The sequence below is a fragment of the Anarrhichthys ocellatus genome, unplaced genomic scaffold (assembly GCF_004355925.1).
Source record: "Anarrhichthys ocellatus isolate YVR2014 unplaced genomic scaffold, GSC_Weel_1.0 scaffold5, whole genome shotgun sequence".
Lineage (NCBI taxonomy): Eukaryota > Metazoa > Chordata > Actinopteri > Perciformes > Anarhichadidae > Anarrhichthys > Anarrhichthys ocellatus.
Genome location: NW_022280035.1, coordinates 16,116,761 through 16,139,171, shown reverse-complemented (window position 1 = coordinate 16,139,171; position 22,411 = coordinate 16,116,761). Strand labels below are relative to the sequence as shown.

Below are 22,411 nucleotides of genomic sequence, written 5' to 3'. Positions count from 1 at the left end.
TGTGTGTGTGTGTGTGTGTGTGTGTGTGTGTGTGTGTGTGTGTGTGTTACTTTGACAGAAACATGTTCTCTAGGGTTGTTGTAATTCTGGGAAATGTAAGAAATTATAAGTTAAGGGTCCACCAGAACGTGAATTACAAATGTTCACTACAAAAGGAGTTATAGATTGATGAAAGCTGAGTTTGTTTCTTTCACCAAATTTGAATTGTGCTGTCTTTTCTACATCCTCTTGGACACATACAGTATATTACCTTCATTTGTTGGGTAACCTGTCGGAATACTCAATGTCATTTAAGAGGAACAATGTAGTTCGTTATCTTGAAACCTGACTGTTAAACTTTGTAGAAAAACAATATCAGTAAACTAGAAAGCAAAAGCATTTTTCAGTGACAAAATCAAATCCTCTTTGTTATAAAAGGAAGCGTCAATGTGCAGCGCTATCATCGTTTTTATTCTTTCCATGTTCCCCTCATTTTCTCCACTTCTGATTGGGCTGAGGTTTGTATTAAAGCATCAGCTTTATTCATTGGCTGTCTTGTATGTTTTTGCTCGCACAGGGCATGTACACACTGATGGCTCGCTGCGAGGAGTTGGATCGTTCCATGCAGCCCATACACACCCTGGCGGCCCAGATCCGTGACATCAAACGCACCCTCGACGCTCTGGAGGCGATCTGCAAGTAGCCCCCCCACCTGTCCGATTTGAATACACGCCCCCAGCTGCAAAGATCCAACATCAAGCACATCCTGAACGAGGCTGTCTGCAAGTAAGCCCACCTTTCTGCAGGTAGCGCGCACACACTGCAGCCAAGATTAAGTGCACCTCTGGATTCCAGGAACCATTGCTACTAGGCATGCTGGAGGATTGGCTCTCATAGTCCCGCCGCTTGTTCATAATTTGAAGATGTTTGTTTCGTGAGATTCCAAATGAATTTGCGATTGATTTTCTCTCGGGGTCGAGCTTTCTCTTGCTTTCTTTTTTTGTTTTTAAAGCCTCTAATGAAGTTGTCGTGAAATGAAATCTCAGAAATGAACCCTTTTTGGAGACACTCGGTCAAGTGCCCTGAACACACACACACACACACACACACACCCTTGAAGATGTGTTTACAGCGAGAGGAGGAATATTGTGTCATTATCCGTCCAGCCCGCTTTGTTCAGATTGCACTAACCTTTCCTCCCCACATGGGGGCGATGTTTCTCTCCGTGTGTCTCTTTGCTGATGGAGAGGCCGGTATGAACTGCTCAGAAGACAGTGACTTTTGCACAGGAACAGAAAGCCTATTTTTTAACCTTATGCAACAAAGATCCGATTCTTTTCACTGCAGACTTAATGAGGGGAGGGGAGCATCATGTCTCTCTGTCTGTCTGTCTTATTTTAATGTTTATTTATTAAGTGTTCTCAGCATGGTTGCTTATTCGACTACGCTGCTACTCGGTGTCACTGGGAACTAACCAGTACAGCCAGAGTTTTGTCCCACTGAACGGTCCCTCTGGAGCATTTGGAGTTTAAGCTCAAGTGCTGCTTGAGGGTAGTTGTCGAAGGAAATGAAAGTGTTTCACTTTTTCTACTCGGACTATGTCATGTTGTTTATCAATTAAAAACTTGTAAACTTTATAAATCACAGGTCTGCTTCTGTGATTTAAAGCCACCCCCTGCCAGGTGTCCTACAACCTCACTCTCCTCCTTTTGTGCAATCCGAGATGTTTTCGTGCAAAAAAATATCTTCGTGCGTATCACAACATTCCCAATGGCATTAAATATTTTAAAGGCTTTGTACTTATTTGACTTTTAAATGTCATCAAACCGAAGAAACATTTGATACATATTGCCAACCTGAAGACTTTCATGAAATCTGAACCTATTGAAAATGTAATTTAAATTCCAGACATGCAAGTAGCCAACAAACTGCTGAGAGTGTCATTGATCCTGTGAATGAAATTCAAACCAGTTATAGTTTGCTTCTGCCTGTACTGACCAATCACGAAGAAGAAGAAGAAGAAGAAGCTACGTTTCTGTGCAGCATGTCCTCGCTTTTGTTTTCTTCAACATTGAAAGGATCGGACGACTTGTTTCCAACAAAGAGTCAACGTCACTGTAGTTGGGATTCCGTCTTCGCGTGTGAACTAACGTGGACTTGTGTCACATTTAATAGAAGTGAGTATTTATTAATTTACTCAAAGAGAAAAGCTACTGAACGAGTGCCGCGTGGCTTGGCTGTTACTTTATCGACCTGAAGCCATTCGCTCTCCTGGAGCGTTGTACTTGATTTAATGAAGAGACTGTGGTACGTCTGTCATTGCACTGGTGGGTGGCCTTGTAGTAGATCATTGTGCTATTACTTTTAAATATACCCGTTACTGATGGCAGCAAACATGTCAATTTGGTGGATTTTGTGATATTCATCTAAAAACTTTTATCAAAGCAATATTGGAAGCAAAGTCCTTACTTATTTTAGCCGTGGTTCTGCATCGTAACCTGTTCATGTTCACCACAAAAAGCTCAGATTGCATTCTTTGTCAAATCTGCTCTTTGTCTCATCGTCGCTCTCCTCAACCTTGTTGGCAAAGAGGAAGAGCCGCATCTTCACAAAGCTTACATTAAAGAATGGGATGGTCCTGATTATACTGAAATGTACTCCAACATGTCTGTGCTTGTAAAGATGTTGATGCTCTTTTGCAGATGAAGGTTAATGTCCAGAGAGCGGACATGTGGGAGTCTTAGTAGATTTCCAGGGTGAGGGAGGATCCTTTGAAATGGGGAAATATGAGAGACAATGCCCTTGTTCATAATGTAAATGTATGATTAATTCATTTTCTGTTGTACAATCGGATGATGCACCTGTGTAGATATGATCTCTTTCTGTAACTAAAAAAAAAACAATTTAGATACCCGTCGTCTTGAGTGTATATTTTAATGAAAAATAACAAATAAATTTACATGAGCTGCAAGAACAAATGTTTCCATTTTATTTTCAAAGTGTGCTGCCTCAAGGAGCACTGAATGTATGTGAAAGAAACATATAAACAACTCTGACTTACAAAAAAATATATACAAATATGCAGGTTTTCTATTACAGATGGAAGTTTTGTGTTTTTTCTAAATTAAAGGTTTGTCCTTTGAGTTAACAGTTACTGCATTTATAACATTCTAACCACAATAAGAGTTAAAAAGGCCTGAACTACATGCTGCGGAGACCAATAGGTGCAGATATTTAGACTTGTCACAGCGGCGTTATTAATAACAGTAACGATGGCTCTGTTTTGTTGTCACTAAGCTGTGACAGTGAGCCAGCATGCTCAATACCAGGACCCTGCAACTTAAGCAGCTAAATGGGATTCAGCCATCATTCATTTTATTATTCATACTTGTGCTTTTCCCTCTGTGATATTTCAAAAAGGCCCGTGTTTAATTTTGCAGAGGATGCTCTTGAAGACGTCAACAATCCACAACATAAATCCTGGATGTTTTGAAGGCCAAAGTTGACACATTCTGTTTGTCTGACATTGCATTAAACATGTGACTCTCAAACTGCTGCTTAACTAACTCCTAAAAGATTTATGAAAATGACAATCTCTGTCAGGAAGATTAACTGACGGGTTCACTCTGTTTACAAGTACACAGAAGGTCTCCCTGACCTTTCTACTATCTAGCACAGCAGATTGTTTTGGTTTCATTTGAAGGATTTAAAATATTAGCCTCTGACCTTTCTGCTGTCACTCCAATCCAATGACGGTGAATAGAGTTTTAATTATTTGGGGTGAACCAGCCTTTTAACCCAGCACGTCTACTTAATAGAAAGAGAAACTCATAATTACCATTTAACATAGGACTGAAATGTAACAACAAAATGTGCAAAGAGAATAAAACCTTGCGCAGGTTTTACAGACTGCTTGTATATATTTGTGGTGACGGTGTAACGACTGTCAAGTCTATCTTGTGTGTCGCATCTCTTCTCTCCTAAAGGTTTAAATTCAGCCTGTATGAACGGAAAAAAGTGACATGTGTTTGTACCACTGCTGTCTCTCGGCACATTCAGTGATAGATTTGAAGTTCCACCTGTGAACATCGTTTTTTTTTTTTTTTTAACAAAGCAGCACTCCTGCAGCTAGCAGAGATTCAGTGTTTTGCTCAAGGGCACTTCAGAAGGGCTCGTATTACAGTTATAGCCCAGACCTTCCAGGTGAAGGATGGTTTGTTCTTATTTTAAGGTTCCAGGCAAAGACTTCCAGCCACCAGCAACAGCAGAACACTCAGGTTTGGGGCACTCAGTGAATTTGTTCCACCGTCTGTAGTTACTTCCAGTGAAGGCGTTGGGCTTCCGGTTCCAGGTGAACTGCTTCCTCTCAACTCAATCACAGAGGCACCTTTTGTTGTAGAAGTTGCTGTAATCCCCAATACATCTCCAGTAATTTTTTTTACTGCACCCCCAACAGATGCTCCGTCTTTGGGGGACTGCTGGTCTGAGATGTCTCCGTCCACGGTCTTGTACCACTGGCATTGGAAGTCCTTCTTCCAGATCTCAGCTGGGTCAGGTTCTGCTGGTTTGGTGTTAGTCTCTGGCTGATCTGTGGTTTTTGCTGCCTCTTCCTGGTGGATAGAAAAATAATGTCAAGATTAGCAAACATTGCTGCTGTGATATTCACAGGGAATAGTGAAGGTTTCATGATATCAGTCTGAAAACTAAAGATTAAAGAGTACGGCTCAAAATCAGATGGAAATAAACTTTTCATAATGTTCTGCAGTTGCAGCAATATTCATACTTGTGTCTTACATTTTATGACAACTGAATAGTGATGAGTGCTCCCAGAGAACACAATGTTCTTGTGTTCAGTGTTCCAGCATATCTGTCTCTGTTGTGTCTCAGCTCCTGTATCCCTCTCTGCTTTCTTTCTGTCTAAAGACAGAAGATCCTCAGGCAACTGGACTCCCTGCTGTTGTCTTGGTTATCTTTATCAGTCGTGACTCAAAATCAGTTGTTCGGCTTCCAACTCCACACGGAAAGAACATAAGTTGAGAAGTTGTCTCTTTTGACAATTGCCTTTCAACATGTGCTCACAGGCTTCAGTGAATCGACTCTTGAGTATCAGGAAAGGGAGGAAGTCAAAGAGGCAATCAGAGCTTTTCTTTCGGAGCTTTCATCTTTTTTAAGACATTGTAGTAGAATCTTATATCTCACCATCACGTGTGTTTGTTAACCTTTCTACAGAGAGTAAAGTAAGTAAGACGCTGTACTTTACGCCCAGTTTATTGCAGACACCAAGCTAACACTTTAGTTATGTCAATTTATATCAATGCAACACAGACCAAAGTTGTTGTGCTGAGAGCAAACAAGCTTCGTGTTAACACGTGTACCAACGACAACATCAAGATGCATGACTTTGGACATATTACGTGATTTCACTCAAGGATCTTGTAGCGTTTGACCTACTGTCGCCGGTCAGTCGTGTAGTGTGAAAAGCACGACGACTTCCAGACTCCAAATTACAAGTCAACTAGTTGTGTAGTGAGGAACAGTTCGGCGATCTGACAACCTTGACAGTTGTGTAATGTGAACTTTGCTTTAGACTGCAGCAGTTCTAGCTTTGCGTAGCTAATTAACTGGAAACTGAAGAAGCTTCATCTGTCGTAAGACCCATAAGGTCACCAAGTCTGTTTTACATCTGAACAATATGTCTCATGTCATCATCTATTTTTGTCTCATTGTAGGAGTGGGATTCAGTGCTTGTGAACAGGATTAATGACATCTGGAACACGATACATGAACAGAGCTTTATAAATCCGGCACAGATGCATCTTGAAAGCTGCTTCAAATGACACTCCCTCACCTTCTCCGTCACCTTCTCCACCACTTCGGTCGGCAGTGGGAGGTGGAGGTAGACGGAGCTCTCTGGATTTTGACGGACGCATCGGCCCTTTCCCTGGCACAGAGAGGCTGAGCAGAGTCGAGTTGCCGTGGTGACGTTGATGGAGTAGGGTCCCAGGACCTTGCAGACAAACTCTGCCAGGTCTTGACACTCTCTCTGGGAGGAGGAGACAGGTTTGGGAAGAAAATGTTTGCCAACACAAAGCCCTCTTTGAAGTTTTCATTAGCGAGATGGAAAAAAGTTAAATGGTAAAAATGTGTGTTTATAAACTGAACTCTTGACATGTAGAAGTGTCGGTGTATAAATGTGCAGACATATTCGTGGGTGTATGCACTTTATGTAAATGTATGGCCGTATACCTCCGTCTTAGTCTCGCTCTTCCCCCAGATGACAACTCCAGCTGTTCCCATGGCAGCACTCTCTCCTATGGTGCTAACCAGGTCTGCCTGTTAACAAGACATCATACAAAGAGGGTTTTCTTCTTGTCTCTGTACTCCTCATAGTACGATACATTATAAACACCATGATACTTGTCATATGAGCCCTCTGTTTATTTTAACAAATCCAACACCTGATGATGTGGACCAAACACACCTTTAGCTTTCTAATTATTCTCTTTTTCAAACAGAACTGTCAGACTTTAGAAACGGGGAATAACTCGTGCTTTGATTCAACATGAATCTACTTCTCTCCTCTGTCTCCATTTGTTCTGCTTCATCATTGATGCCTTTGCAAGGCGCTTGGATCAATGACCAGACGTTGACATCTCACCTGTGACAGGAAAGTGTTAGTTGATGCATAGACACTCTTGACCAATGGGAATACAGGAAGATCAGACACAGTCCCAGTCAAAGATGATACTCGTAGTGCTTCTCTGATTTGACTGGACAAGTGAAGCCTGGCTCCAGAGGTCCCACACTATTAAAAAAAAAAGGGGACAGATTGTGCACATTTTTACCTGTAAACCAGCTACATCACATTTATTCATTATTTACACAAAAGTACAGCACAGTAGTGTTACCCACCTGCATCTTCTCCAGGGTGAGGAGAGGGTAGAGGGCGGAGCATCGTTTCCACAGCCACAGAAGCTCGTCGTTGAGGGCCATCTCCGTAGCAGGGCACTGGCCGGTGTAATTGGCCAACATGGTTTGGGTGGGATCGCCATTGTAGCAGCTGGGGTAAGGAGAGACGCCCCATAATGCTTTGGGCCTTAACCTTTTGACCTCCCGTAGAGTTTCCATCATTACTGACTGGGCTGCTGCCTCGAAGTCCACCTGTGACGAGATCAATACATCCTCTCTCAGTGGAGTACAGACATTTTTCTGGGTTTTTGTGAATAGTAAATATGAAATGCCAAATCATCAAACCTAACCAAAAGGGGTGTGGGATGTAACCGTATTTACCGTGAGATGATGAAAATGTGTCAACTGTTTTTGTAGCTATCAGTTAATCATTTAAATAATTCTGGACAATTTGCAAATCAGTAAGCAGAACAGTGTTATGGCAGTGTTGGCCTGCCATCATTTTGCAGATATTAAAAAGAATAGTTTAATAGTTTGACACTGTGGAAAAATACCCCTTTTCTGCTTTCTTGTTAAGAGTTAGATGTGAAGATCGATAACCACTCTCATGTCTTTCCATTAAATTTGAAGCTGGAGACAGCTGGTGACTAGCATCTTTGATGGTGACTAGCATCACTAATTTCTACTCTGGTTACATTTTAGTCTGGATTTGACTTATCCAGTGGCCGCTACTTTAGTATAAAATGTTCCAGTCAAACCTCAAATCAACAGCCTTTGTCTTCCTTCTTCGCAATGATTTCCAATTCAGCTTTATTCACATTTACCAAGGGCTTCTGTTTGCATACTGTTCTAATCTTTCCAAACTGACTGAATGTAGTTCACAGAATCAGAGTTAAGTTGTTTTTACCCTTCATTGTAGCTTTGACACCATGTTTCTGCTGAGTGAATTATGCAAAAGGCGGCTCACTTTGTCATCACATCAAGTAATTACATGCTGTGACTCTTCTTCCATCTCTTCTTCACTCGCTGCTGTAATGATCCATTATCCGCTCCTTCCTCCCCACTCCCTCTCTAAAATGTGCTCACATCATAATAAAATATAATTGCTAACATGATAGCAATACCAAATACCAAATGGTACCATACTGATGTTGTTAGTGTTCAAGGCCCACTGAATATTTAGATCAAAGATTTTGTCTTTACTACAGAAGAAACACTTTTGGAAGCATTCCTCCCCCCAATCAGTATCTTGCACTCTCCAACATCTGCCAACCACTTTGAAAGTTTCCTCTCCACTTCCACTCATGATCCCTGATCCATTTTCTTATCAGTTATCACTCTTTCCTCACACTTTACCATCTTTTCTTACCTGTGACCACTTTTCCACCTCCTCCGGGGTCCAGTTAGGAAAGAAAGTCTTCAGCAGGTTTCTCGATGCCTCCAGATACATCGCCTGCCTCTCTTGGGTCCTTGACCACTGGGGGACCCACTCTGCCCAGCGCAGCACCCCCAGCCCAAGGTACCTCGGGGCAGGTAAAGCTGCCTCCAAGTCCTGCTGTGTCTTCTGGAGGTGGTTGTCCAGCCGTGTGTGCTGTGGTAGCCCCCCATTGACCGGTGTGTCTTTATCTATAAAATAAGGGTAGTTCCCCAGCGTGTCCTCATAAAAGACGGCCACGCGGCCCTCCCGTTCCATCCCGAAAGATCTAGGATCTGGCCGACCGGAGCAGGAAGAGTCAGGGATGCCCCAGAAGATGATGAAAGGTTGTCCAGACAGGAGAGGGGGGCAAGCTGGCTGCGGTGGACCAGCAATACCCAGGGCAGCAAAGGCAGCAAGCAGAAGAAGGAGGGGCAGTAAAACTGGAGGCTGGACTTGAAGGATAGCTGATGAAAAAGTGTCCCGAGTCTTTAGATTGTGAGGTGTGAGTTTTGGTTCGGGCTTTGGGTCTGGACCGGACCGTGGCTCGGCCCACGCCATTGGAGCAGCCACCTCTCAGGCCGTCACCCCTTCAGGCCCTCACAGCCAATCATGTTCCTGTTAAACACAAAGCAGGCGTCAAACCTCTTTCGGTCTGTTGGGTGATATGGTTATGATCAAATAATGAGCAGAAGGTGATGAAGGACAGCAGAATTATTCCTGCATGACTTTATTTTTATCATCACATACATACTCGCATAAAATTCGACCTCTACATTCAACCCATCCTAAGCATTTAGGAGCAGTCGGCTGCTTTGAAGCGCCTGGGGAGCAACTTGGGGTTCAGAGTCAGACACTTCACATAACCGACGGAGCCAGGGATCATAACGGCAACCTTGTGATTAAAAGACGACCCGCTCAACACCCCTGAGCCACAGCTGCCCCAAAACTCTTAACGATGTAAACAAAACTAACATTAAGAGATCCGCACATACAAATCACAAAAAAACACATATTCTATCCTGAGTAATTGGGAGATTGTATCTTGACAGACCGACACAGAGGGCCCAGGAGTTTGTCTGCTATTGCTTTACTATAATCATGCCTATTAGAATATCCAGATATTTCTTTCGATCTATTTAGCTGCACTCTATTTTGACATTTATTTCTTATTTTAAAGGCTTAAATCGTCCCTTAAACTGTTCTTATCTTCTCCACCATCCTACATCTCCCCCATGTGACAGATTACATATATCCTCATGGGTTCCCTCAGTCACACATGTCATGGAGAAAGCGGTTGTATTTAATATTTCATACACTCAGTGATGCAGTCGATACAGTAGACACTCAGTTGGGGTCCAGATTTTAAAATGGTTACAGATTTTGTGCAAGGCTGTGCACACAAGTAAAGAAGGAGAAATGCTGTCCTGACATCTAACGCAGATACACATTGTTTCATTCGTTGCCAAAGAAAGAAAAGTTCCGACAGCAACTCATTTACATTCTCCAACTTGATTTTTTGTTTTCACACTGATCTGCTGAGACACCAGTGACTGCCTTGCAATTTTTCATGTTGCCCAAAACCATAGCAACACAATGAAGAAATTACCACTTTAATCAGAATTATTTACTTTTTTGCCTCTAACAGCTGAAATATAAAATCTATGCTTGCAGAAAACACAGTGTAAACATGCACCTACTTAAATTATTAAGTATAAAACTAAGATTTTAAATGTGAATAATGAAATAATCATGCTAAGCATTTGGCACATCACATGTGTGATCACAAGACACAAAACCTGAAGAAGAAGTGGTACTGATTAATTTAGAAACTATTATTATTCTGGATTAATGTACGACATAAAGAAATCCTCGGTTGCTGCTGATATTTGCCATTATTCTACCATAAGGTCAGTGGCTGGATAGAATGGTTTTGGCTCGACAAGCCCCCATGTGGGGATAGTCCTACGCTTGCGAAGTCAAGTACTGGCGAGTGTTGGAAATGTGTCACCATGAACGATGTGGATTATCTTCTTCGTCATGAATTTGAAAGTCGGCGTTTTGGGGGAAAATGTCAGATTAAACACGTCGGTGCCTATCAACCGTGTGATATTGTTATTAACCTAACCCCTGGAAAAAATAAGCAGATTTAGAATCATCAAACATGAAAGCGGCAGGACAACCTGGTAAAATTAGACAACATATATAATCCAGGTGTCTTTTTAACATATAACATTTTAGGAGAAAAGAAGGTTTCATCTCTTGCAGCCTCTTGTTGAATCGGAAGAAACAAACTGGAAAAAGTTGAAACCGTTTTTTCCCAGGATGCAAGTTTTCTTGCCTGTCTTGTGATACTTTGCTGTCAAATGAAACAATGTAGCAGTAGAAGTGTTATATGAAACAAAGTTCTGCTAATGCAACAGACAGGCATTGGAGGAATCCCATATAACAGACAGGTAGTCAATAATTGACCTGATTAGCGAAACATTTGGCCAACTGTGAGAAATATATGTTGTTCCACAGTTACACTGAAGGCTGTTGTTCAACAGGCAGCACAAGATATGAGATAATGAGAGCTGGAAGCAGCACTAACCGTTACTCTTTTTAAATGATATCTGGCTGAGTTGCAGCTTTGCGTAGGCAGTATAATCAAAACAAAGTGTGAAAGATAAGAACAGCGAGGCTGATTTAACCAACAAACAGTGTCCCAACACAATTTGGTGTAAAATCGTATAACTTTGTGCAACATGTATAACTTATCCTGCTGTACGTGTTTCACACACAAACACACACATAGACACAATCTGCTGATATAAGTTATACAATTGAAACAAATTACTTTTGGAACTAGTTTACAAAATGTGTGGGCCGTGGATATGAACAGGAACTGTACTGTAATGTTGCCATGGATTCAGTTGGGTACACTGTAGAAGTGTACAACGTGTGCATTTGTTGACAGTTTGGCAAATTGGCACCATTGAACATATGCTGAATCAGATATTAAATATAAAAATGTATGTATCATGTCTGTTTACGACTTTATCACAGCTGCTGCTGCAACTGTTGACCAACGGGCCCAAACTACAATAACTGACTGTTTCCAGAGCACCGGCATGCACCTGCGTCTCATTCTCGCTCCCAACTCGTCAAATACCGCAGCTTGGTCAGTGCCCTGTTTTGCCCTGTTCAGCTCCATCTAAAAAATGCCAGTTCCCAGTGCTCTTCAACAACATAACTATGCCAATGAGCACTTGAGCAATACTCCAGCGGCAACTTGGCTGCTGTGTTGCTTTTGTCGCTCATAGTGTGAACCTAGCACCACACATTCAGAGCAACTGACGTAGTATACAGAGTAGAGTTGTTCTGAGACCGATACCAGTATTGGAAATGGCTCCAATACAGCCTAAAATGCTGCAGCGGGTATCGCAAGAGTCTATGCACCAATCCAATATCGTATCGCTTATCTGCTCATTTATGCTACACAGGAACAACAGCAACATGTCACTCGCTTCTCAATCCGTACATCCTGCCTGATCGGTCTGGGTGTTGGATCAGTATCGGAAAAAGATCAGGTTACGGAATGGGGAAGGAAACAATGGTTATCAGAACATCTCTAAAAAAGGGCTTTCATGTATAGGAGAGCTGCTTCTGTCCTGTGTGAAATCAAGTCAGCTTTGACTTCTTTTACGTAGCTTACGTAGCCAACTTAACACCTAACCAAGTCCTATACTTTTGTTGCCTCATTCGGTATTCTGATGATGATGATGGGGAAGAGTGCTGTCTAACACTGAGCTCCATAATGTCCTATAGGCGTTCAATTGAGTTGAGACCAGACTGCAAAGGCCATAGCATATGAATCACATTGTTTTCATATAAATCAAACTATTCAGTGATCCCTAGTGCCCTGTTTGGAAGCGTCTTGTTATGTCTCTCCACTCATTTAGTCAGGTTTTTATGTGTTTGTGTATTTGGTTTGAGTACAGTAATGATGAACACCACTATGTTATACTGTGTCCCATTCCTCTACTGTTAACAAAGGGCTGTAGCATCTTCCCGTTCTCCAGCTTACTTTTCTTCACCGGTAACTTGTCACATTTTGATGAAAAAGGTCAAGCGATTGCTTGTTAGCAGTGGAAACCCTTCTCTACCGCCCAGATAGCTGCACGCTCTCTACCAAGCCATTAAAAAGGTAAAATATAAACACTATGAGACGAATGTCTGGTGGAGATAAAATGCCAAGAGACTCGTCACATTAAATATTCTACATGCAAATAAATGCGCATGCTTTAAAGGTGGCAAAAGAAGAGAATATATCTGCACCCTTACAGGTGTTTTGTATTAGCCTGGCTGATTAGCCCTCTAGTCAGGTGGTGCTATGCTGGAAATAATGTGATGTCACCAAACTCAGTCTCCATGGACTAACAAGAGATGTAAAGGTGTCCCACGAAGGCGTAAAGGATTTGTCAAATGAAGTGACGTCCGTACATGCCCACACAGTCCTGCGACTAATCAGGCTCAAGTGAAAACACCTGTCTGCAGGGCCGTTACATTTTACGCGTAAACGTGAGATTTAATTTCAGCATTTAACAACTTGAACGTGAATGTTTAACATATTCAAGAAGAAAATACCATTTTCTACATCAACATTGAAGTTTTAATCGTTCAGGATTTTATTTTCAGTTGAAGGTTAAAGTAATCCATCAGATCCCCACCTCGGTCCAATTTAAGCATTTTGCGTAAGCTCTGATAGGCACAGACCTCCAAAGAACTGTTGAATAACCTCCTGGATCACCAACATTATAAGCCACTAATACTAAGCGGGTCAAAGTTCACAGAATGTACAGTGTACTGCTCGTCTCCCAGTGTTTCTAAATCCATCACGTAAAAGAATGTGCATAGAATTATGAATAAATGCATTTTTTATTGTTTTATCTCTTCTGAATCAATGAAATATCAAGTAAGCTGATTTAGTAATGCTTTCTAATTGTTTTTATTTATTTTTCATTGGCTTTAAGGAGAGATTCTAGGACTCACTGTCATTGCCCATGATTAAGATTATCATTTAAAGTTATTATAATCATTACCTGTCAGTTATCTGGTCTCAAACTGCTACCTTATTTTATTCTAATAGCTGCAACCGCGTCATACTGGTATAGTGGAGAAGGTGATCGCTGGCTAATCTATTCAGACAAAGCCTCTGGTCTGTGTTTACTCGTCTGTCTGGGCTGAGCTGATCCTGAGCCCACCGCCTCCGCAGCTCAAAGCAAACACCTTCAACTAAAGTGGTTATACATTGTGTCAGCTTATATATTACACATTAGGTTAGACGTTCACTTTTTAAAAAATCAATTACTGAACTAAACATTGTAAACAAAACAAACCCACATTTAGTTGATTGTTAATAACACACTTTAAATTATGAAACACATCTATAATTCATGTCAGTATTATGATATGTCCTTTAGCCAAGAATACATAAATGAGCATATGAATCCAGCATTTCAATTTGTTTTCATTTTCGGATGTTCTCTCCAATGAAAAATTGCTTTGCTATGTTGAAGGAAAGGCAATCTGTTATTTCAGCCTGCTGCCACTCTCATTTGATCTTGTTATCATCAAACATTGTTAAAAATATATATATTTTGAGGAGAACGATTTGGCAACCAGAGGCTGCTATTTAGTGAAACTCTTATGTAGCTATTTCAAACAATTCAGGAAAAAAGATAGGGAACACTGTAATGTTTTTTTTAAATATATATACATATGAAGCCTTTAAGGGAAAGAGTAGCTTCTCCTAGTTGGTCCTTCTCAGCAGCCTTCTCATGTCTGAGCACAAGGTAAATGAATTATGGTGCCATTCTATTCAGTGTGTCACAGCTCTTCCAGTGAGCCAACATGCACAATACCAGGGCCCACCTAAACGGAGCAGGCCCATAATTATTGTAATTAATTACAGTTGTTTACTCTGCAGAGACATTTCAAAATGGCTGCTGTGAGAAGTGCCTACTGGGGTACATCACTGGTATTCTACTTCCCCGTGTTCTCTGGCCGCGCTGTTTGTGCCGCTGCTCAATGAACCGAGTGGAAACGCCGGTAGGATCCAATCAAGGCGGGAAATCAGCGAGATTAGGAAGATATATGCGTCACTCCGATCTAATGCCCAAAAAAGAACCAGTGCAGCCATGCTACAGCAAGTCAACATAGTTGGTTTCAGTGTTTAGAGGCATCTGATTGACAAGAAGTCCTCACAGCCTCAAGATGTTGTAACTTTTACATCATTTATATTATGAGTTGTTGATTTGACGCAGCAGTCTTCTCGAACAGTGTATGTCGAGTACATATGTAGTATATATGTATATCAAAACTTCTAAAATAATTCCAAACGCTAGGAGCCACCGGTTGTTGCCATTTTGTCTCACTGAAACTACATTTTAACACTGAGGAGAGTCTAAGGATGGAGATCTCTGTGCAGCATTAGTCACTTCACTGCCATAAAATCAAGCCCGATATCAGCTGGGGTCAGCTCCAGTTGTAATACTTAAAACATGACTTCAACACGCTCAAAAAAAGTCTGTTAAATATGAACAACAATATTAGAAACCCCTCTGTGATCATTTTTTCCTTTAATAGAAACAATTATGTTTCATGCATTTCTTTAATGGCAGCTATTTTCAGACATCCTGGTCTTTTAGGACCACAGATTTTATTTCAACTATTTAATATAATTTTCAGTTGTGTAGCTTTTTTGAAACAATGAACATGACATGTCCAAAATAACAAACACTTTAGTGTAGCAAGTAAACCCAATGATATGCAGTAGTTATTTATGTAAAATCAAACAAACAAACGTCTTGCCTTTGAATTTGAGGGGAATAGTTTAAAAGAGACAAATAAATCTTTATTTTTGTAACCTTAGTTTGATTTAGAGCCATGCAGGTTGTTGGAACGATGGGCGCAAATTAGCTGATACATTTAACATTGATGTTGTTAAATGTTGAACTTGACACCAACTTAAGCTCTTTTTTTTCTCCTTTTGATGACAATAATGTCTTGAGGCCACTGATTAAAAAACAAAACATTAAAATGTGTGCCCCTCCTCTAGAAATACACAAAACAAACAAAAGAACATGTTCACTTCCCTGACAAGCCTGGCTCCAGACCTCTAAATGGCTGCCCACATCTCAGATTTGTATTCAGTGATTCAAACAGAAGAATGGCTTGAAACTAAATGGTAATTCAGTGTAATTATGAGGCTCGTCCTGGACCAGATGTCATGAATAAAAAAATGTGACTGCATTTGATTTAATTGAGTCGATCTGTGCTGTTGTGTTGTCATGTAGTCCAACATCTTACTTTGAATTTGGCTTTTTGTAATCTATACTTTGCTGAATATACAATTATGTCAAAACCACTGGCTTTATTACTTTACTCAAATTATCATTGTCGAATAGAATAAAAAGACCACTAAAATGAGATGAATGGTATAATGTTTACCCCCATAGAAAGTCAAGACAAACTCACCGAGGCCAAGGTGGTTCCTGTATTTACTCCTGACAGTCTGAACATGATCTGAGTTATTGCTTCTGATTCCGCAATGTTTTAGTCCTCTTTCTTCTATTTTATTCGTTATTCTTCCAGATAGAAACAACCAGGCATCCTGCTGGATTCGTGAGGGCATGGATAAGCTGTGCATGTATAACATGCACCAAAAAGAAGCCTGACATCTAGAAGACAGAGATAAAGAATGAGAGGGAGGGAGATAAAGAGACAGAAATAGACAAGAGAATTTAAAAAAAGAAATGAAATTGTCAGGAGGGGAAGAGGGGAGGTAAATGAAGAAAGAAATGACAGAAAAGTGGTAAAATAAAAAAGACAAGAGAGGTAGAGAAGGAGAAGGAGTTGAGTGTCTGAGCAGGAGATAAAATGATGGGTGGGCATGTGTCTGTGTATGTGAGTGTGTGTGTGTGTGACCTCACCTTCACAGCCAGCCTAAGCTTCCTTACTGAGAGAAGGTAAGCAGGGTCAGTGTCGACCATGGCACCTCACATGACCAACGACACTGTCCGTAATCCCATAATCCTCTGCTCTCCGCTACCGCTCTTGGCTAAACGAACACCTGAGCTATGGAGGATCACACCTGTCCTCCGCTCCTTCCTCCTCCTCCTCCTCCCCCCTCACTCCCTTCCCTCTGCTTCTTCATCTTGTGCCTCTCCTCATCTTCCTCTACCTCACAGTGGCCCTCCACCCCCTCTCTCACCTCTGTTCATTTTCAATTACCTGGATTTTTTCCCCCCTCCTCCTTTTCTTCGTTCTCCTCCCCCTCCGGCTCCTTCCCACCCTCCCTTCTAAATCCCTCTCTTCCTAATCTCTTTTCTTCCACGCTTGACTCTCTTGTTGTCTTTTCTTTCAAGGATTCAGCAGCTACAAAAAAACACAAGCTCCCTCTTTCTCCTTACTCTTTCCTCCTTCTCCACTTTCAATCTCATCTATCACTAACATTATTTTCGTCCCTAGTTTCCTGTCATGCTGCATTATTGTCTTTCACATTTGCATACACATTGTATTGGCGTTCAAAAAGCACTTTGGCGTACAAAAGACTTGAGCCACACTGGCCCACCCGTGAGGATTGAAATGAGTCTTGATATTTTTGACCTGTTGGTGGTGCTTGATTAAAAAGTCAGGATGACATAAATGTAAGTGAAAAGTTATTTTGAATGTGTTAGACGTTATTCTCAGTGGCAGGTTGTAGATGTTGGACGTTTTGGATTTAATCCGACACACTACACGTGACCCTTTGACCTCTTCTGGTGGTAATATTTTCAGCTTTGGTATTTCAGATGTTCTAATCTACTATATAGAGTTCACAATCAGTGTTGTCTAAGAAAAAAGACCATGTAGCGTCCGTTGTGTGATGTATTTCTGACTGACATGGATTGTCTCTATAATAAAATATATGATTTATATCAAATCCTTAAGATTGGATTGGATTGCTTGAAGTGGGTGTGGCTGAAGGAATACAGCACAGGATACGGAGCTGTAAAGCAATATGTGCTGAGTCGTTTCTAAAATGCAAAACATTGCATTGTGTGATTGTTAGCAGACAGTATACATGCTATGGAAACGCTAATACCCAGCAGCTAACGGCCAAGGGCAGTTTTATGGTTAGCTATAGTCACACCAAATCACATCCGACTGAATAAATTCATGTACACACCCCTAAGTACATGATAAGCCATGGAAAACAATTAGATGTTTTAATTAAATAAATAAAAAAAGTGATTTTGTTGTAAGACTACCCAAAAAAATTATCTTTTTTTTTACTTTTAATTGTCATATAATAGACAACTGAACAATTAAAGGGACACAGGATTAGAATTTTTGAGAACTTATTTTGTCTTGAATCCTGTTCCATGATACGTACATATATTTAGATTTGTTTTGCCATTTGTAAAGTTAATTATAAGCTGACATTATTATAAGTTGTTATTTTCTTTATTTCTGTCATGCATGCTTATCACTCAGGATTATGCATGGTGCAGTGTTAATGAAGCACTGGGCCAATCTCAGATATTTTATATGGGCTATATTTGTGTTGGAGACACAAAATATAGAATAATGCAGCTCCACCATGTCTGGCTTCTGTGCGACAAATCATCACATACTTATTTTCTCCATCTACCGGCCTCATTTCTGCTCATATTCTATGCCTCACGACATCAACTTTTCTTTCATTGTTTTTGTCTATGTTCATTTTGCCTCTTATATTTCCATCCCAGTCCTTTATTTAGCCTCCATACCTTTCGCATTCCATCTCTCTCTTTTAAGTTACCTGTCATTTTTTCCATTAGAGCTGTCACTGCACACAATAGCTAATAACCTGGTCAACGAATCGCACCTGTGCTCTCATGCTTTTTCTATAAATGTCCCTTTTTTTTTCCTCATCTCACTGCTGGTCTTTTCTTTGAATTTCTACACTGTTCTCAGTTTCTGATTTCATTGTATATACTGTGCATTTTTGTTATTTTATCTTCTATATTCTATATTCTGATATTTAATATGTCCTACTCTGTTATTTTATTGTATATATTGTGCATTTTTTAATACTTAATGTTTTTGGTTACTCTGTTGCTTTGCTTACTTTGTATGTCTTGCTGCTGTAACATACAAATTTGCCCCTGGAGATGAATAAAGTATACATCTATCTATCTATCTATCTATCTATCTATCTATCTATCTATCTATCTATCTATCTATCTATCTATCTATCTATCTATATGCTGCATTTCTTTGTTATGTTTGTTAAATTTCTACAAAATTTGACCAAACTAATTTGTTCATATCGAATTAAATGTGGCAATGATTTATTACACTTAGAATATTGCATATAAACTCTTTATACATTAGTATCCTTCACATGTTTCCTGTGCGTGTCGTCTGTGCATATTAACGTGTGCATGTTTGTGGAGTTCAGTGCATTCCTCACAGTATCTGCGTCTAGCTAATGCTCATGGATCTTACATTTTCCAACCTTGTATTTTATTCCCACTGAGGTTTCCTGCCCTAAAATACATGCTTTGCACCAAAGGGAATTCCGGATAAAAGCATCCACCACATGCCGAGCAGCAGGCTGGATGCAGCGTATCTTAATATCAGAATTTGTGTTGTGCATCAGTGCTTTTGTATTTGTTGCATTGCACTCCATATACATGTATATTGCTTGTATGTCTTTCATGTGTGCATCTGATTTATTAGCAGTTCTATCTGTTTCTATGTAAAACAACCAGTGAGAGGAGTGTAAGTGAGTGTAAACACCCTGCTACATATTATATCTATATCTCTCTAATATCTGATCTTTTTCCCCACTGAGCAGCTCCACTGGAGCAGTTGGAGGGAATGTGTGTTGCTCAACGGCACCTCAGCAACATTAATGAGGGAGGGCCATTCATTACGTCAGTCTTTACATTCAAAAAGCAAGTTTTTACATGTGAAAATTAAGTTGAGTTACTTTACGTTTGTGAGGATGACACATTGGAGTGTTTTGTGAGTAAGTCGTTGTGTGTGCTGTGGGTGTTATTTAGTGCCTTTCATGTTACGCCAGTCTTTGTTTTAGGTCCAACTGACTCTGATTGCGTTGTGTGTTGACTAAGAGGTGTTTTTATTTGTACAGCATGTTGTGTAATGTTGGCGGGCAGAGGTTTTCAGCCCTCTTCATGGTGGAGCAGATGGAGCACACAGATTATACAAAGGTGACCAACAGTACTTTAAGGTTAAACACACGTGGACCATCATAGACACACAAACATGCCTGCACGTCAGCCAGATTAAATGTATTCAATACCCTAAGGTCATCCGCTTTGCACCGAGGCCATGTTTCCCTGGAAGCTGATCAGCACAGGGATCATGGTGATGATGGTGATCTCAAAAGCCAGTGCATACGGATTGAAATAGGACACACAGTGGGAGCAGATAAGGAGGCAGGAAACAGATAAAATGGAGGAGGTAGATAAGGAGCTGAGGCGTGGACCAGCTAGCTAGGAGGAAGGATTCATTTGAAGGTTTTTGTGCAATTAAATCAATTCACATATTGCCGGATGATTACATATCAGCGTTTAAGATCCTATCCTGATGTTTGATTCCAGTTGTTTAATAGTAACATAGGCTGCACAGATGCTGCTTAACTGCGACCTGCTCGCCAAGACATTTCATGTGGAATTTAGTCACTCCTGAAAGGAAGCAGGACTCAGGCTTGTGGATTGAGGGGATGGAAGGGATGGGTTTGGCTAGTCTGCCACAGTTTACATGCATCATGAATCATAAAGAAAGTCTAGCTTGCTAGCTAATTTGTATTTTGTGCATATTATTTACCTTCTTACAAGTTTCCATCCTTTTGAAGAATGCAGTCACGTCTTTATTTATTGTCAGCTATTCTGGTTTACATGTCACCTTGATTCATGGTATCACCATTGTGGATGATAAACCTGTCATACCACCCATCACAGTGGATGGCTATCAGGGTGAACCTGATCATTTCAGTCACTTAGACATTCATAAATTACGGAGAGATTGTTGAACCTTCCCTATGTTCTCATCAAAGTTAGTCTGGGTAGTTGTAATAGTTGGTGAAATCCCAACAGATGTTGGAACTGGCATGCAGTACAAACAGCGTTTACAGAAGTAGCACAAGTAATGCAGAAACATCAGCCTTTGGAAACGGGATCACTCACAGGAAGGCAGGAGGCAACCAAGGGTTGTGTATATGTCGCCATTTTGAATGATTCAACTGGGATTTTCACTCATTCATTACAGCTCACTTCCAAACTGATGAGTGTGTTCAATGTTGTGCAGGCACCTCTGGTGATTGTGGAAGGTCATTGCAGGCTTGATTCCAGCTGTTGGACCTCATTCTTGGCTGAGCCATTATTGGATTGTTGGCTCAACACTTCCCTTCCTGCAGTATAAAATAAGACACAGACTGTACATCGTAGTGGAGATCAGTAAATGTGCTTTTCATTTCATTAGTCTCCCTCTTGAGCACTTTGGCCGGGACATACTGTACATTCATACATTACGCAGAACTGACAGTAAAGACACGCACGTTTTATAATGAGAAATAACATTTAGGTGTGATGTGGCTGCATGAGAGCCCCCCCTGATGGCCAAAGAGGGAATGAGGGACAGAGTGAGCAAGTGAAAGAGCAGGGACACACACACACACACACACACACACACACACACACACACACACACACCTAAACACACACCAGAGTGAGTGGTATTACAGTTTGGCTGACGTTGCGGCTCTGAACGAAAAGATTTGCAGTGTGAAAGCACCTCTATTGTGCTTTTTAGTGTGACAGTATCCAGTAGGAATGTGAAGCTAAATGGTCCTTTTTACACACAATAGATAGCATAGAGTTCAGCGGGGACACCAGCCGCACAGTTTAGAGCTGACGTACAAAAAAAAACGAGAGACGAGAGAAACCGGAGGGAGGGGACTGTAGCTTATGTGTTGTCATCTCAAACTAGCAAGAAAAAGAACTTGTACCGACAACAGTTAAATGGCAACAAGTTTTATTTCAAAATGAGATACTTGCACAATTTATTCTGCTTTAACGGAGCTTTTGTTGAATTAAAAAAAAAATCAAGGTTGGTTTACAAGGGAAAGGGAAGCTTTAGTTTTTAATATAACTTGAATTAAAGCTGCAAATCATAATTGCAAGAAGATCAACATTCATGATTGCAGCCTTAAAGGTGATAGTTTGAAGGTAAATTCCTGACACTCTTAATCCCAGGTGAGCTTAATTTTCTGTTGGAGATAATTTTGCAACAGAGCATCTCACTTTGTTAAGTCTAATTTTGGAGGCAAACTCCTAAAATCCAATGATGTGTGTGTGTGTGTGTGTGTGTGTGTGTGTGGGGGGGGGGGTTACAGGGGAGTTGGAGAGAAAAAGCTCTTGACACTCTTTCAACTGGTCCGTTAATCCTCAGCTCTTCAGGTGGCTCGTCCCCCATGGAAGCAGTGTGTGTATTTTTGTGTGTGTGGAGAGAAGTAGGACAGTGTTTGAAAGAAGATTGTGTGTGTGCGTGCGTGCGTGCGTGCGTGTGTGTGTGTGTGTGTGTGTGCGTGCGTGCGTGCGTGCGTGCGTGTGTGCGTGCATGTGTGCGTGCGTGTGTGTGTGTGTGTGCGTGCGTGTGAGCGTGCGTGTGTGTGTGTGTCTGGAGCTGAATGACAATGGAGGCGGATGTGGACACGACATGAAACCGGAACACGGCTCTTCAAAAAGAACGAAGAAACCAAAAGAAAGGAAAGAGGAATAAAAATAAGGAAAAGCTTCCAATTGAAGGACAGATGCAGTGTTACAGAAAAAGAGAGGAAAGAGAAAATAAGAAGTGAAAGAGAAAAGAGAAAGGAAGGAGGAAGAGGATGGAGGAAGGAAGAACATTGAGGTACATTGACTGATTTGGAGGATGGAAAGCAAGATGGAGGGAGGGAACAGAGGAGGAGTCAGTGAAATAGTCTTTGATCTCTTTCTCATTTAAGGGGAAAGGAAAGGAATTACAATGTGTGTGTGTGTGTGTGTGTGTGTGTGTGTGTGTGTGTGTGTGTGT

At 40.9% G+C, this 22,411-nt stretch overlaps 2 protein-coding genes across 2 annotated transcripts in view; one reads left to right on the top strand and one right to left on the bottom strand.

Moving 5' to 3' along the window:
- The window catches only part of borcs6 (BLOC-1 related complex subunit 6), a 10,449-nt gene extending 6,583 nt beyond the window's left edge, over nt 1-3,866 (top strand). The window contains exon 7 of the mRNA XM_031845703.1: nt 557-3,866. Coding sequence (XP_031701563.1) covers nt 557-682 — 126 coding nt within the window. The 3' untranslated portion in view covers nt 683-3,866. The remainder of the gene's footprint in view (nt 1-556) is intronic.
- LOC116382556 (hyaluronidase-2) lies at nt 3,529-15,881 on the bottom strand. Its single transcript, XM_031845702.1, has 7 exons — nt 15,824-15,881; nt 8,258-8,920; nt 6,892-7,140; nt 6,638-6,784; nt 6,226-6,312; nt 5,828-6,022; nt 3,529-4,589 (listed from the first exon to the last, which is right to left on the bottom strand). The coding sequence occupies exons 2-7, from the start codon at nt 8,861-8,863 to the stop codon at nt 4,206-4,208; spliced, it is 1,668 nt and encodes a 555-aa protein (XP_031701562.1). The 5' UTR covers nt 8,864-8,920; nt 15,824-15,881; the 3' UTR covers nt 3,529-4,205.
- Nucleotides 15,882-22,411: the final 6,530 nt, after the last annotated feature.